This window comes from Equus quagga, chromosome 6 (assembly GCF_021613505.1).
Source record: "Equus quagga isolate Etosha38 chromosome 6, UCLA_HA_Equagga_1.0, whole genome shotgun sequence".
Taxonomy (NCBI): Eukaryota; Metazoa; Chordata; class Mammalia; order Perissodactyla; family Equidae; genus Equus; species Equus quagga.
Genome location: NC_060272.1, coordinates 70,979,009 through 70,995,901, shown reverse-complemented (window position 1 = coordinate 70,995,901; position 16,893 = coordinate 70,979,009). Strand labels below are relative to the sequence as shown.

The 16,893-nt window shown below is 39.4% G+C and overlaps 1 protein-coding gene across 1 annotated transcript in view; it reads left to right on the top strand.

Moving 5' to 3' along the window:
• Nucleotides 1-16,893, top strand: part of RXFP2 (relaxin family peptide receptor 2) — a 57,950-nt gene that overhangs the window by 27,040 nt on the left and 14,017 nt on the right. Inside the window, exons 6-13 of the mRNA XM_046663756.1 lie at nucleotides 3,960-4,031; nucleotides 4,643-4,714; nucleotides 6,338-6,409; nucleotides 7,630-7,701; nucleotides 10,556-10,627; nucleotides 12,042-12,113; nucleotides 15,478-15,549; nucleotides 15,657-15,728. Coding sequence (XP_046519712.1) covers nucleotides 3,960-4,031; nucleotides 4,643-4,714; nucleotides 6,338-6,409; nucleotides 7,630-7,701; nucleotides 10,556-10,627; nucleotides 12,042-12,113; nucleotides 15,478-15,549; nucleotides 15,657-15,728 — 576 coding nt within the window. The remainder of the gene's footprint in view (nucleotides 1-3,959; nucleotides 4,032-4,642; nucleotides 4,715-6,337; nucleotides 6,410-7,629; nucleotides 7,702-10,555; nucleotides 10,628-12,041; nucleotides 12,114-15,477; nucleotides 15,550-15,656; nucleotides 15,729-16,893) is intronic.

Below are 16,893 nucleotides of genomic sequence, written 5' to 3'. Positions count from 1 at the left end.
CTGGTTTCTTGTGAACTGCCTTGTTCACTTTCTTTGAGGTGTTCACAAAGCAGCATTCTAGTAGCCTGTCCTATGATGTCACCCAGAACCAGCATCGAGCTCTCCAACTATAGCTTGTGAAATCTACTTCTTCCCCTTTTGAAAAATCAAAACTGCATTTGCCGTCTTTAATCTTCCAGCTGTCTTCCCTCCTTCAGATTCCTCAGTCATTGATCCTGACTCCGAGTTCTCATTTTTGGTGTTTCTCAATTGTTAGAAGAAATTATCCAAACCATATGGCTTTAACTCATTCCGATTAACCTGTTCTACCATCTTGGGCTTTAACTGCCCTACTGCATATCCTTTCTATTCACTTCAGTCCTGAGATCATCTTATTTGAATGAGAAGATAAAAACAATGTAGGAGTTGAGAATTTACATTTTTATATTATTTCACAACATTATAAAACAAGTCCCATACAGCAGGTTTGGCCTTTCCTTAACATTTTCTTGTCTCTAAAATATAACTAGAAATACATTTCTATTTCCCATAATATTCTTCACTATCTGAGTTTTGAAAATGACCTAGGTCATTCTTTCAACTATGATCCACTTTTTGTGACCCCTCCACCTGCATTCATCCTTGAATTTTGAAGAAACCCCTCATTGACCACTGTACTATTTATCAGTTTATTCCTCCTTTTGAGTTGGACGGTCCTTCTGGTTATTCTGTAGTACCTTGTACCACCACCACCACCAGCAGCCCCTCACTGTTGCATATGTTGAAACATATATGAGAATCATTGAGTATTTGTTGAAGGAATGATGTGTAGGACTAACACACTGGACTAAAGAGAAGGTGGGGAGCTTCTTGAGCAGGAAGAACAAAGAAATGTAAGAAGAAACACTCAAAAGATATTGAGAAGAGAGTGACAGAGCAGTCTGTCTAAAGAAAGAGTTTCCAGAGGAACTGATGGAACACACGCTGGAGAGGTCATTGAGTCACAATTGAATGGCAGGCTAAAGAATCTAGGTTTTATTCTTTTTGACCAGGGAAAAGACATGCACGAATATGTGTTTTAGATTGTATTGAGGTAATAAAGTCAATATGTAAGTTTAACTTGTATTGGGCTATATTTTAAGAGACCATTGTATTTAATGTTAAGTGAATCTCTGGTCTGGAATGCTCTAGATATAAACACAGTGGAGTTGAGCTCATTTAGACAACTAGAAAAATAAATTTTTAAATCAAAATGAAATTTTAATTGCCAGATAAATAAATATTGCTCAACTTATCTGAATGCCTTTACTATAGATCGGTTTATTCATTTTAATAATCTTTTAAAATATCAAGCCTTTCTACCATTGGGGGAAAGCAATTTAAGAGAAGTAAAATATAATTTATGAGATTGACCATAATACTTTATCTCTGCTACCAAGGAAACCAACAGCGGTTCTCCTCCTCATTGTAACATAAACCTTGTATAAATTAGGAATTTCTTCTTAAACTGAGTTCTTGTTTAATGCAATCATTGGCAACAAAATGTAATTCAAAGAGTCTGCCTGGCTCATGAATACAAAATGTTGCATCAAAAAATAGCCTATAAACATGCATGTCATTAAAGCATTTATTTGCTTTAGTTTCAGGTACATAAATTCCTGGCGTTTCTGCTTGAAAAGTCCTGACAGCTGAAACAGCAGGAATTCATGAACCAGTAAGTTGTTCTTAGAAAAGCCATTCAATGTAAAGTATACAAAATGGGCTCATATCTCAGCTCTGAATACAAAGAGGACACCACTTGCCAAATTGTCATGTTTCCGAATTTTCCCTCATATTCACCAAGCTACTATTCTGCAAAGAAGAAAGCGGATGCTAGAGGATCAAGTTAAAATTCAGCAGCCTAAATCTGAGATGAGCGACTTGGGATGCTAGTTCTCTATGGGGTGCCAGCAAGCTGACTAAGTAGAAGACTAAAGGCTGTTTATTATTTAAGGAGTTGGAGTCTTAACTCATGTCAGTGAAGGCAGATAGGCTGTACACATCGAGTGAGTCACACAGATCAAAAGCACAAGGTCAAATCATAATTTATGACTTCACTTGTCTCTTCTAGATTGACAACACATAGATAAAACGTGCATTGCACATTTTGAATTAGTTATCTTGAAAAAAATGTAAATAGCTCTAGTTAGGTAGTAAATTTTATATTTAAGAAGAACTTCAATATACTTACGCTTTTTCTATTTTCACTTGCTATTGTAACATAATTCATCATATTAACTTTCATTACATCACTCTAACGGCTCTGAAAATGCTAAAACAGATATTGATCTATATAGGTTCATTCTATTTATAGCAGAACTTTAAACCAAAAGCAGAATTTATGCTGCAACGTGAAGCATCTTCTCATAGACACAGTGCAGGGGGAGGGGATTTGGAACGTCACAAGGTCACACTGGGCTTCAAGTTTACTTTGTAGGATTGAAATTAATGCTTTGCGCATAACTACAGATGTAATTCATGTATCCTGCAGTATCAACTTTTTCCACATGGTGATACACAGAGAAAATGACAATATTTGTTCAACACTTGGGGTAAAAAATGGGTTTGCTGATAACCATTGGCAGCTGACCTCAGCCTTGCCTGGCTACCTGGAGGGCTGAGAGCATCGATATTCTGGCACAACTGGAGCACATTCATAACCCAAATGGGAAGCTCTGCTAGGGAATAGCTGTAGTATAACAAAATTCAGAGTACAGCCAGATGCTGACAGAGCACACGTTCTACCAATAGTTTTGCAGGAAAGTAACATAACAGTTAAGAAAGTGTTGTGTAATATTTTAGGAACTAAATCAAGTCAAATTAAGAGATATGGAGGCCATTCAGGCTGAGTGGTTAAGTTCATGTGCTCTGCTTTGGTGGCCCAGGGTTCGCCAGGTCAGATCCTGGGCGCGGACCTACACACCACTCATCAAGCCATGCTGTGGCAGCGTCCCACATGGGAGAACTAGAATGACTTACAACAAGGATATATATTACTACGTACTGGGGCTTTTGGGAGAAAAAAAAAAAAGAGGAAGATTGGCAACAGATGTTAGCTCAGGGCCAATCTTTCTCACCAAAGAAAGCATTAAAAAAAAGAAACTCTCAACATATATCAAATGCTTGCCAAACAAAAGCCTTAAAAAAGAACACTATTTAGTCGTTAGTTGCTATTATTGGTGTGGATAGTTCTTGTCCCTAAAAAGGCCTTTAGGAAATATGAATTCAGAAGGGCTAACCTCCCACTGTATAATGAGAACAGGAAATGGAAATTATTTACTTAGATACTCCCAACAGTGCTATTATCAGATCAGTACTATATTCCATATTGCTAAATCGTGTCAGAGGTTAAGTACGTCATGATCCTGTGAGCTGAAGTTGGTATACCAGCTCCAGTTCAACTGTTGATGCCATTTGTGACTTTGAGCACCTCACTAACTCTAACCTGTCTTGTGCTTCTCGCTCTGCATCTTGACGTAGAAAAGAATAAGACTTGCCCTCTCCCTTTTTCATGGGAATAGAATGAAGAGAAATGAGAAGGTGGAACTCTGGGCTGAAATATAAGACAGCTCAGCAGTGAGAGAGCGGCTAGTCTCACATGGTGAGCAACCCCTGCAAGTCAGAACAGGAAGGCCACCATAGTTTCAATTTGCAGCAACAAGACTAGTTCCTTCCTCAGAAACATCACATCAGAGTTCGCTGGTAGAAATCAGAGATGCCCCAATCTCACTGCTTGGGTGCTATGGCGACAGCATGCATCGGCTGGGTCCAATTATCCCTCACTAGCAATGCCTCTGCCTCCCAACATGGGAATGAGACTTGGTAATTTATAAGCCAGTTTCACAAATTGTCTTCAGGTGAAAAAAGTGGAGTGCACATTCAACACCCTGATAAAGTACATAAGCCATAATCACATGATTCTTCTATCTTATTCCTACCAGGTATCTTCAGCACAATTGTATTAGACACATATCCAGGAAAGCATTTTTTGGATTACATAATCTGCAAATATTGTAAGTAACTTCTTTATAATTATATTATGAATACAATTTTAAGTAAAGATTAAAAAGGTAGAACAGTGCTTTTTTAAGGCTTGACTTGGTTGTAGAGAAACGAAAGGAATAGGTTATCACCAACTACTTATATTAGTTATTATATTGAAAGTAGTAAAAGATTCCTAGTTTTACCAGAAAACAGATACAAAGGCTGCCCTCACCCTGTCTTTTCCAGCTTGGGTCATGTCCACAGTATTTTATTTTTTCTAACACTTGCTAACTTACCTATGTACTTTCATAAGATGCTCGTCTATTAAGGCTGTAACCAAAAAGGACAAAAGCAAAAGTTGCTCCGTGTATTTATTCTGCTCTTATACTCAAACATACCATAATATCCCAACACTGTTTTCAGCCGCTTTCCTGGGCCTGGCCCTGCTGTGCCGCTCACTAGGCTGTGGTCCTCTGGATCCCATGGCTGTTCCTTGATTTTTCCCCCTCTGCTCACCAGTAGAGCGCTTTCCAAAACAGATGTGCATAGTTCACAACATCATCAGCGGCTCCTAGTCTAATTATATGTGAGTAAAATGGAGTACTGAATTTGCCTAATTGACTCATCATGTTATATTTAGATATCTCAACCACAACTGCATTACAACTCTCAGACCTGGAGTATTCAAAGACTTACATCAGCTAACATGGCTGTAAGTATTCTGATTTTTCCCTCCCCCGTAAAGGATCACAGTCTTAATGATAGACATCAATGCTCACAGTTTCCATCTATTTATCTTGTTTATTATACTTATTTTTCTGATTCTCACATAATCTCGAGCACTTTACCCAAGCAGTTCAGACAATGGCATGCCAAACGGTAGTTGTGTGAAAAGAAATCCATGCTACACGTTTTCAGGTGGCCTTCTGAGCCCAGTGGTAGGCGTGCTAAGCCATCCATCCATCCAGTGTTCCCCTACAGCAGGAATTCTCAACCTCAGTTCTATTGGCATTTTGGCCTAGACAATTCTTTGATGGGGGAAGGAGGGAGTATGCCTTGTGCATTTTAGGACGTTTAGCAGCATCTGTGTCCTCTACCCCACTAGAAGCCAGTAGTACTCGTTCCCAGAATTGTTGCAAACAAAAATGCCCCCCAAATTCCCAAATGTCCTTTGGGGAGAAAAATTGCCCTCTGTTGAAAACCACTGACCTCGGTAGTAAGCAAGTTAAGGACTTTCTTGATGCCCAGAGCACTTACAGAAAAGTCTGAAAATATGGCAGCTTGTGGTGTTTCACCAGTTTCTAGGCCACCAGCTTCATCCCAAGGAGTCTCACATGGTGTCTGTGTTCTCATCAGGAAAATGAACGAGGGGCAGTCAGAAGGCCCTCTGTGCCAATTTGCCCACTTTCTGTAGGTCAGCCTGGTCTAGTGCAGAAAGCCAGGGCTTCAGCTCCATCCACACCCTTGTGCATGCCATGGCCCTATGTTTAATGTTCCAGGGAACTTTCTTAATCTTCTTAAGCCTCCTTTTCCCCATCTGTAAGCTATAATCATAATTCCTTTTCAAGAGCAATGTTGTGAGGATTAAGTCACATAGCACAAAGTGCCACACACAGAGTGCCTGGCATGTAGGAGGTGCCCACTGTAGCTGCCTTCTCCAAATCCTACCCTAAGGGACCTCTGAGAGTGAGAGGAAATGGTACCTGGCTTCAAAGGCAACAAGAGAAAGGAAGGGCTATTTCCTCTTGGTCTAACTTTTTTTAGGAAAATCTCATTTATATTTAAAAATAGTGATTTGAATATATAAACATTTTCACTCTTTCTCCCTCAAAGCTCCAAATGAGTTTGTTTGTACAGACCTTAATAAAGACATCATTTAAACACCATAAGATCAAAGAACCGTTTGTGATTTCCTAAAAATGTTTTTTTTGTTCCTTCTTCATTCTGTTAATCAGTGGGTGAAAGCCCTTATGGAACCCATATTCAGCCAGTCAATAAGTGTAGCTTGCACTGGACCCAGGTCCCCAGAGATGAAAGATGTAACTTGGGTCTTTAAGTCCAGTGGGAGGTGGGTGCAGGGAGAGAATACAATCAGGATGGACTTGATAAGCGCTGGGGTGGGGATTGTGGGAATTCGGAGGAAAGAGCTGCTCCAACCACAGGGTGAAGGGAAGGCTCTTGGGAAGAGAGATCTGAGCCACACGTGGAAGGACATGAAGGAGGAGAGCAGGTGGGGGGTATGGGGGAGGCAGCATCATCATGGGCCTTTTCTTTTTCCTTGGTTTTATTTCACAAATGTCTTTAACACTGGAATTGGTTGTGATTTTTTTGTCAGAATTCTAGATGACAATCCAATAACCAGAATTTCACAGCGGTTGTTTACTGGATTAAATTCCTTGTTTTTCCTGTAAGTATTCATCCACCTTTCAATAAATCTGTCTCTAAATTGCAATGACACCTACACTAACTTACTAAAAGGGCTTTAAAAAAATCAAGCCCACAAAAATTTTTATTGATCAAAACCTTTTCTGTATTTCCAGCCATAATTACTGTTGTTACTTCGTAGCCATGGTTCATGGTATATTTTAAGTCTACCAGTTGATTTCTTTTGGATCTCCTTTAATTCCCTTTAATCCTAAAGTATGTTTTTATTTGCAGTGGTTGAACAAAGATAGTACTCATTTTTATCTCCTAACTACACTTAAATCTATTAGACTCTCCCAGGAGTGCAGCTCCAACTACATTTATTTATTTTTGGCTGAAGATTAGCCCTGAGCTAAGATCTATGCCAATCTTCCTCTACTTTATATGTGGGTCACTGCCACAGCGTGGCTGACGAGTGGTGTAGGTCCCTGCCCGGGATCCAAACCTGCAAACCTGGGCCACCGTGGTGGAATGTGCCAAACTTAACCACTACGCCTTGGGGCTGGCCTCTTCAACTACATTTTTAACAGAGGAAAATGTGCCTTTTCCCAGCAAAAGTCATGAAAATTCCCAAAATCTTTGTCCTATCAACAGAGCTGTTACATTTTTACTGTTTATTAAGCACTGGAATGATTTATCAGCAGGAGATTGTTTTGTTCCCTTACAGTTGATAGTATTGCATCATTATTTTTCCATTTTTCAAGAGGGACCACAATATCATAAATTAATCATGCAGGTTAACATGCTTATGAGTTGTTTTCTTTCCCCAAATGCTTCCTACTATCACTTCTTAGATTTAATCAGCTCTCAATGTGGCCCTTGAATATTTTAAATGATTAATGTTTCCTTTAAGAAGAAACTTTGGATGTATGATGCTGGAAATGATTACGGATTTGAAGTTTACGAGGAAAATTACCATAAACTTCAAAATTATTACCCAATATACATTTTTGTTCCATCTCATAAAATTAAACTGTTTAATATTTATTCCTAGGTTATATATCATACTCGTGCATTTATAGTTTCTTTGATATCTGTTCCCTTATCTGTGCCATACACATATCTAGAGACCATTTTGAAGAGGTAGTTATATTTATATTCTTCATCCTAATGTTTCGACTTTAGCATGCAAGTTTCCAATTGTGGAAATAGTTTAAAGTGGCGTATTATCTTGTTCCTAATTAGTATCTTCTTCACATACAGGTCTATGGTTAATAACCACTTAGAAGCCCTTCCCAAGCAGATGTGTGCCCAAATGCCTCAACTCAACTGGATGTGAGTATGCATTTAGGAGCTAATTTGTTATTTGCCCAGATTAAGGAAACTAGCCCTGAAGTTAGTTCACAATTACATAAAAAGCCCACCTCTGATCTTCTTTCCTAAACTGAAATCTCATCATTTTACTTCCTGGTTTAAAAATCTTTTGAGAATTCCCACAAGTGTGAGGGTAAAGTCCAAACTCCCCCCTCGAGCACCCAAAACCCCTCATTTTATATCCCTCATTCCATCTAGTCTCTTTCCCGCCCCTCCTCTTCACACATCTTCCTTCCAGATCACCAAACTACTGCTCCTACCATCACTTCCCTGAGCACGTGTTGTTCCTTCAACTTGAAAAGTCTTACTCCTTTATTCTTTTGGCTAACTCCAACATTTCATTCAAAAGTCAGCTTAAACACCACCTCCAGGAGGCCATCCCTGATGCACCAACCAGTTCCAGTGGCTGCCTCTGTGCTCCCATTACATCACGAATGGACTTCTACCACACCACCCACTTTCTACACTGCACATCTATCTCTCCATACTATCCTCTCAGAACCCTTGGTTTACTTGTTTGTCCCCTACCTTCTATAAATTCAGCGAGGACAGAAACCTACCTTGTGATGTTATACCCCAGCATTGGCACAATGATCAGCACATGCCAGGTGCTCAACAAACCCTTGTTAAATGGATATGTAAATCATTTCCACTCCTTGTTAGTTTTTAACCAAAACATGTTTAAAACATTCATTCAAGTTACTTCATGACCTCACCACCACTACCCTCCATTGCTTGGTGTGTTCACCTTCACAGTCCCCTGAGACAGGGAGGACTGTCACAGGCGGCGATCTCCTGCCCTGTGAAAATCTTAGCTGTATCATCATCCCCCAGACCTCTTCTCGTCATACCCATAAAATGATGAAAGTTTAGTGCCTCAACTTTAATCCTTTCTAGACTCGCCTCAAAATTACTGCTTATAACACTATTAGGTGGCTTTGTGTTCACTTACTGACTTTCATTTTTTTGTATGTGCTTATATACCTGTTATCAAAAGGCTTTTAAGGCAATAGAAGTTTCATATAAGGGTGCCACTGTTCAAGAAGGAAATAATGGTCCGAAAAACATAAAAATAAAACTCGTTAAGACTAGGTGACAAGAATACTTAGAAACTAAACAGGTACACACTCACAGTGGGAAAGAAACAGGAAAAGTTCAGAGCCCCAGCCTGCCCTCACCCTGCCCAGAATGGGCATCAGCCGCAGAGAGGTCCGGAACCACACCGCAGCCCTGGGTTCCTAGGATACTCATTTTCACTCTAGGCTTCCGCAAACACAAGGGAAAAAAATAGACCTGGTGAAAACATAAAGGTAGCAAGATTGCCTCATCACAAATGCGAAAGGGCCTTTAAGCTAAGAGGACAGAGAGCTGAGAGGTCACACCCCATTGCCCCAGCTTAGAGGCAGAAGAAACCTGCCCTGGCTGGGCTTCTCCTCCCCCACTTGCTATCGAGTAGGACTATGGCTCACAATTCCAAAGTTTTATACTTACTAGATGTAAAAACATTTTCCCCATTCTATTTAACGATATTTGGACTTTCAAAAGAGTACAGTATTTATTATTTTTTAATCACTGTATTTTAAGAGTGAAAAAAATATTGAGTTCCTACAAGACCTCCAAGATGACTTTAAAATAGGATGTAAAAGGAAGTGACAAAAGGATTGGTGATTTTGGTGTGAACGTGAGAAAGGCTCAGAGGCAGCAGAATAGCTATTGTCATATATGGGGAAGCTTGTAGGAAGCTGACTATAAAAAGAAGTCAGGAGACTTGCCAGAAAAGTCGAGTCTCACTCATTCCTTGGCACTGCTGGAATCACTAATGTCAGAGTGTTCCGGAAGGCGTTCCCTGAGTGTGTGGGATGCCACTGTCCTGAGGCGTCACCTGGCAGAATGTAATCTCCCCACCAGTGCTTCTTGAGCATCAACGTGCATCGTAAACAACGCAAAGACTTAAGGCAGATGGCTGGACCTCAACCATGGAGTTTATGATTCAATAGGTCTGGGTGGAGCCCGAGAATCTGCCTTTCTCATCAGTTCTGAGGTGACACTGAGGCCCCATCCCAGGTCCCAGCCACACTCTGAGCAGCGCTGCGCTCAGCATCAACGCCACCGAGACGTGGTAGAAAGAGCGGTCGCTTTCCCTCACGCAGATGGGGATGCGTACCCTGACTCTACATTCAGTATTTGGAAGATAACTTTGGCCTGACTTTCTCCTTCAGCAACATGGAGACAAAAATATCTCCCTGACGTTGGGGGAACGTGAGAAGATAATGATCTATGACACCACGGCTTAGCGTCTAGGCTATAGATTCAGACAGAGCTGAGTTAGAAGTTCAGTTCCACCACTTACTAGCTGTGTGACCAGAATAAAAGTGAATTTCCAAGAGCCTCAGATTCCTTGTAGGTTAAATTGAGGGGGTAATAACTCCAATTTAGCAGGAGTGCTGTGCTGTGCTCTCAGAACAGCACCTGATAGTGTAAAAGCCCAATACCTGGGAGTTACAGTATCACGGCGGCAGTCTCATAATTAATAGCATGGTATCCGGAACACAGAGACACTCACTAAATGTGGGGCTGCCCTGTCCCTCAATTTTATTAAGTTCTACCATTAAATGGAAGGGGAAAAGAAGCGCAATGTTAATTATACTAACTCTTCAAAAATTAGAAGGGAAGCATAAAAATTAGAATGAACTAAAAATAAATTGGAATGAAGTAAAAATAAAGTTCAGAACTGTTGTGGTGATTAAAAAAAATGCCTCTAGACCTATGATTTGTGCAAAAACACTAAAAATATTTTTCCTCCATGCCTTTTTAGGGATTTGGAAGGCAATGGAATAAAATATCTTACGAATTCCACCTTCCTGTCGTGCAACTCACTCACGGTGCTGTAAGTATACAGGGACTTCAGTAAATGAGGGGAAACTCAAGAGATTTGGGAATCAAAAGAAAACATCGATAAGGAATTTTAAAGTAGTGTCTTATTCATAGCCTCGGTCTGAAACTGCAGTACTAGAAAATGCACACATGAATTTATTGATTTTGATGGCGGGGCCACGCCTTATGTGTAGCTGCCAGTTAAGTTTCCAGCTGGTCTCCTTCTTTGAGGGCAATCATCATTTCTGTGCATTCTCTCTGCTCAACTGGTCCCTAATCACATGATCACCAAGGAAATGAGATAATGCATGTGAAAGTGCTCAGCTACACAACAATTAGCTGTTCTGCCAATGACGCTTATCACTTGATGTCCCTCTCTCTAAAAAAAATAATACTTTTATTCTAAAGGGAAGAGCGCCTAATGTATTCTGATTGGCCAAAGAATGTGACTGCTGGTTACCTTTTTTATGGAGGTGGGAAGGCAGATAGATTGGTTAATTGGCACATTTGACTGGTAAGCTTAAAAACACAAGAATTTTGCTTTTGTTTTAATCATAGTTTTCCATACATAGTGAGCAGTTAGTAATGTTCTCTGGCTGGATGGGTGGTTGGAAAAGAAAAATCAGAGTATATCCATTTGTAGTGGTCTAACTACTTTTCTCCAACAAACTGAGAGATGGGGCTATTTACCAATCAGATTGTGGATTAGTAAATTTAATGTGAAAAGAGACTTTCTCATTTAGGAGATGCAAGTTTATTCTTTTTCTCATAGATAAATGAGAGAGGAGACTGGAAAACTAAACAAGCTACATCAGCGCCTTCTAGTTTATCGCTCCATGTAGCTTTTGAGTCACTTTCATGCTCATTATCTTATTTGTTAAGACCTCTGTAAGGCAGTTAGCTGCTGGCCCCTCTTTTTGCCATTCGTCTTGGAGGATTCCATTTCTAGACAAAGGAAATGTAAAACCACTGTCCCCTCACCAAATTTAAAATTGGCTTGTGGCCCCAGAAACTGCTCTGGGGTTGGTTCAAGCTTTGCTCTTGCTGGCCTTCTTCTAAGGAACATGCATTAAACAAGCGTCCTCTCAAAACCTTCTCTGAAAATCATTAACAAGGTCCAAAGTTGACATTACATGTGTGTATATTGGGAAAGAAACACTTTCGAAAACAATCAGAATCCAAACCAAGTGCAATTTTATAGACCACACTCAGCAACTCAAATTATTTATAGTGGCACTTCGTGGAGAGAACGTGTGGCTGTCCTCGGAGAGACACTCCTGCCTTTTGCTCCACAGCAGAACATGCCTCTCTTTGAGCCTTCAAAGGAGGCTCATTAAATCACGCTCAGATCAATGGCGTCTCCCAGTGAGAACTGGTTATTTCAGCAGACACAAACCAACAGTGCTGATTCTCACCATGTCTTACAGGTTTCTGCCTAGAAATCAAATTGATTTTGTTCCAGAGAAGACATTTTCTTCATTAAAAAATTTAGGAGAACTGTAAGTAGCATTGTCTACTAGGAAAATATGATTGCTTTTTCTAAGATTATACATTTAAATGACTAGTGAGACTGCTTTTCCACTAGTAGCAATCAAAATCCTGTAGACTACTGGATATTCAAAATCAATTTAAAAAACCGACATTATCCTAAAGTCAAAAGCAATTAAAATCAGACAGTGGGCTTAATGTGGATTTGGCCTGCTCTAATTTCCCTGCCTATTTTCTTTGGGTGATTTCATATATATGTGTGTTTGAGAGCAAATGAGTTTCCCATAGCTCCTTAAACTCAGGGATCATTATCTCTAATGACTGGAGTATAGTTAATTCTCCATAAATGCTTGCTGAATGAATAACTGACTGACTGAAGTAATGTTAATTAATTTTAACTGAACAAACGAATGAAGATGCTTATTATCCCTTGGGAAATTATGACTTCTAGAACAGATGAGCAAATACTAATGCTTAGAATGAGAATTAGGTTCATTGCAAAATATTCAGAGAGTTCATGTAACTTTTTCTATTCAAATATGTTTTGAAGATCTAAGCCTTTTAAAAAGCATCTGTCTTGCTATTAATTCATCACTACCCACATAATTTGTGTACCATTGGAAGTTGCAATTAAATATGTTCTCTTATAAATAGTGACGATTAAGGTAGAGAACTCCTCCTCCTGATCTGAGGCCTAAAAATGGAAATTAATTTCTTTTTCTTTTTCTTAATTACTCCCCCCCCCCCCATTATTCATACCTTGTTTTGAAATCCAGAAAGGACTGGGGAAAATAACTCAATAAGAGTAATTTGAAAAGTAATTCACAAATAATTAAGATAATTCCATCTAACTAATGAGTATCATAAACCAAATCCACAAGTATTTATTAAGTGCCTGGTGTGTGCAAGGCACTACATTACAACTAAAAATATTATCATTTTATGGGAAAAAACTAAAGGCAGCCCACTCAGAAGAGCTCACGCTCTTCTCATGGGGGCATTCCAGATCAGCTCTTGGAGGATGGATACGGATTGGGGTTAGCGGGGTGGAGCGGAGCAGCAGCCCAGGACAAACAGGGGCTTGTTTTAAATACAGCCTGCAGGAAACAGTGGGATGGAATCCACATTCTGAAAAATATCCTAGTCCTCCTCTTATCCTACCCTTAGGCAGTCTCTCTCACACGCCCACCCTCCTCAAAAACAGAGCCTGGTTAAGAGACACTACCTTGCTTTTTGTAAGACCACCAGTAATCCATTCCAATCCACTTAATCTAAGAGAAAATCAGAAGTTAATATAATAACTTGAAAAGGCATTTATACTTCTTGAGTTCACAAAAATGTTAGATAATTTTACTGTGCCTTCATGACAACAAACCCCTCCTGGAGAGGAATCTGCACACTTAGGTGAGGCCACTAAAGTCTTTCCCCCAAAAAAAACCTTACTTTATTTTTCAATGTAACACTTTGAAGAATGTTTTCTAGGTGTACAAAATCATCATCGTCTTGCTCCGTTGTCACTCTCTCTTTGACCTGCGCACACCTGTGGCTTTCCTTCCGTGCATGACCCAGGTGTGCTCCTCCCACGTGGAGCACCAGATCAGAGTTCCCAGCTGACAGGACATCTACACTTGGATGCCGTGAGAGCACCTCAAAAGCAATCTGTTAAAATTAATTTATAGATGACCCTTACCCGACTACCAGCTTCTTCCCCTAGACTTGCCCTCTTAATGGTATCAGCGTCCTTCCCGGCAGCCAGGCTCAGAGACTGCTCCCTTTCCCTCTAAGCCTCTTTACCATTCGTGTCCTATCAGACCATAAGCCCTGCCAGTGCCCCTTTAAACCCTCACCTGCTCTCTCCTGGTCCAGAGTTGAACCCTCCTGCCAGGTCTCTGCTCCCTGACTCTCTGGCTTTTCAGTTTATCTTTCATGCTTCTGACGGAATTATCATCCCATAACCCAGAGCGTATTAAGCCACTGTCCTGCTTAATATTCTCCCTCTGTGTTGCCTGCTGTTTAGCAAAGTCCTTGACACAATTGTCAAGTGTTAATATACAGAAGAATCACAGAACATACTGGCTTTAACAACATGTTACCAGGCTCCCTCCCAGAGATTCTAGTGTGACGGTTCTCGAGTGGATCGAGCTCTTTTTACAAGCATTCTCCTTGATTCTGACACCTGAACTATATTCTGGGAAACACTGCCTTAGAACGTATTCATGGCCCTCCCATTTTGTCTCCATGCTCCCTTCCAGGCTCCCTTCCTCTACATGTCCCCATACTTTCTATCCTCAACCCACATTGGACCATTTGTTGACTCCTAAAGATGTCATTGACTTCCAAGCATCTGTTTCTTTGATCCTGCTCAACCTTCACCTGAAAATCTGCTCTTCTTTTACTCCACCTATGAAAATCATCGAGCTTTGTTCAAACACTTCCTAATTTCCCAGGCCATGTTCGATGACTCCTTCCTCTGTTTTTTGTCTATACTTCTGTAATAGCACTTGCTTCATTTCTTCCTTGTTGTATGATCTAATGTATACTCTAATTGTAAGCTTCTTTAAAGAAAGAGCTAAGTCTTAATCATTTGGAACTCCCACATATCTATCAGCAGCACCAAAGCATCAGAAATAAATAAATCTTTTGTTTGATTCTTAGGCAATTTCACATATGTTTCACTTTTAACTTCTTCTCTGGCTCAGAAGGATATTTTGAGCTCTCAAAGATTCCTGATTCCTTCTGATTCTAACAAATCTCTTTTCCACATTCTGTAGAAACACTTCCCTATGGTTCTTTCTGGATTGGGCAGTCTTATTATAGTTAATTAAATTTGGTTAAGTTCTCAATTTCTTTTAAAAAAATTGCACCATATAAAAGATTAAAAATGTGTGAATTGATCCATTCAAGATAATCTAGGTGAATATTATGTGGCCAATATTATCTTAGTTGGAATGCAAAATAACTATAAGACATAAGTCTTGACCTCAGAAAGCTCATAATATAGTTAGACAAACAAGAAATCATGTACATGAACCAAGCAGGAATCATAGAAGCAATGAATTGTCTAAGTGTACAAAGAGTACCTAAAACAGAGGAAATTAATCAAAGCAGACATTGAAGCCATGTTAGGAATGTGTTGGAGAGGGGCTGAGAGGAAATTCCAGCTAGGAACTGGATGAACAAAATGTCACATTTCTGAAAAGTGATGGAAAACATATCCATTCGGCTGACTCAGATGGCCTTGTGTAACAAGTTATCAGGTTGGTTAAATTGAATCATATTTTCTGTTACGTCAAATAGGATGATGTTAAGTGAGGAGTAATAACTATGTCATTTATTTCCAATGTAATTGCTTTGGGTTTTCACTGTCACCAACAGGGACCTGTCTGACAACATGATAATGGAGCTACCACCCCACATTTTTAAAGACCTGAAGCTTCTGCAAAAACTGTAAGTTCTTCTTCTCACCATCATCAGATTTAAATGGCAACATCTTGAGCTTCCAAAATAATAACATCCTGATGCTTCTCTCCTCCTTTCTTCTAATGGTACAAAAGGAAACTGGCGTCCAACCCTCTTTTGTATCTCCACAAGAACCAGTTTGAAAGTCTTAAACAACTTCAGTCTCTGTAAGTGAAATATAACAGTATGTTGATGATCATTTCAGTGGATGTACTTTACTTCGAACCACATTTATTTTTAAATGGGTATTTTACACTAGGAGGGCTTTTAATTTAAGCATGCATCCTCAGAGAGCCGTGAATATCATTGTTACCACCAAGTGTAAACTCATGACACAAAGCCTCAGTTTTTACCATTCAATATGGGTAAAGACCATTTCTGTGTTTGAAGCTACATATAGCTCTTTTCTGAAAACTGGGTTCACATGGAAAAATCTCATTCTACAGTTTTCACAAAGAATTAAATTTGCAATAATTTTATTAGTAAACAGTTGGTTAAAAAAGCCAATTATGTAAGACTTACCTGATTTTTCCTTTTCCCGTTCTTACAGCAGTCTACTTGATATCAGTCTATAGAGCATGCTTTTTACTTTTCAGTCAGTAAAAATAAAAAATTATGTCACAAATATAAACATTCAGACAATTAATGTTGTTTAGCATTTTAACATTTCAAACATATTAGGTTTCAAAGGGGGTCCAGAACTCTGCCAGTTATCCTTGAACTTCATCATGCCTTTCCCAGGAATAGTCATCCTTGGCTAAAGTTTGTTTGTTTGTTTGTTTTCACACAGAAAGCGTACTATATTGCCTGATCTCAGCCTCAGCCTTTCTTCATTTAATTCCAAAAACCAATCTTTAACATCACTTTTTATTTTTGCTAAATAGTTTTCTATTTGAAATTAATGCAAGATTTAGGTTCTCTCTTAATGGATATTAGTGAGCATCCATTGATGTAAAAGACTTGGTTCCTGCTCTCAAGAAGCTAGAATATAAAAAATATATAAACAATATGTTGTTTTTAAATATAATAATAGACCTCAGGATGTGGACAAAGCAATTCTTCCCTTCACTCACCACACTGACTTCTGAAAGCCAAAGTATGGATTTACCACATCATGCCTTTCTGAAAAGTCAAAGCAGTAACCGCCTACTCCGTGCTTTTCTTTCTTCATTTCTTTTATTTCTTTATTGTCTCATTTATTTTTTCTAGAGATTCATTTACACCTTTCTTGCACGTTTACTGCCCACCAACTTACTTACAGCACTGTCTTAGGCATTCAGGATATAGTGGCTTCTGGCTCTTTTGGAAACTATAGGCTGTTAATCAAGTGAT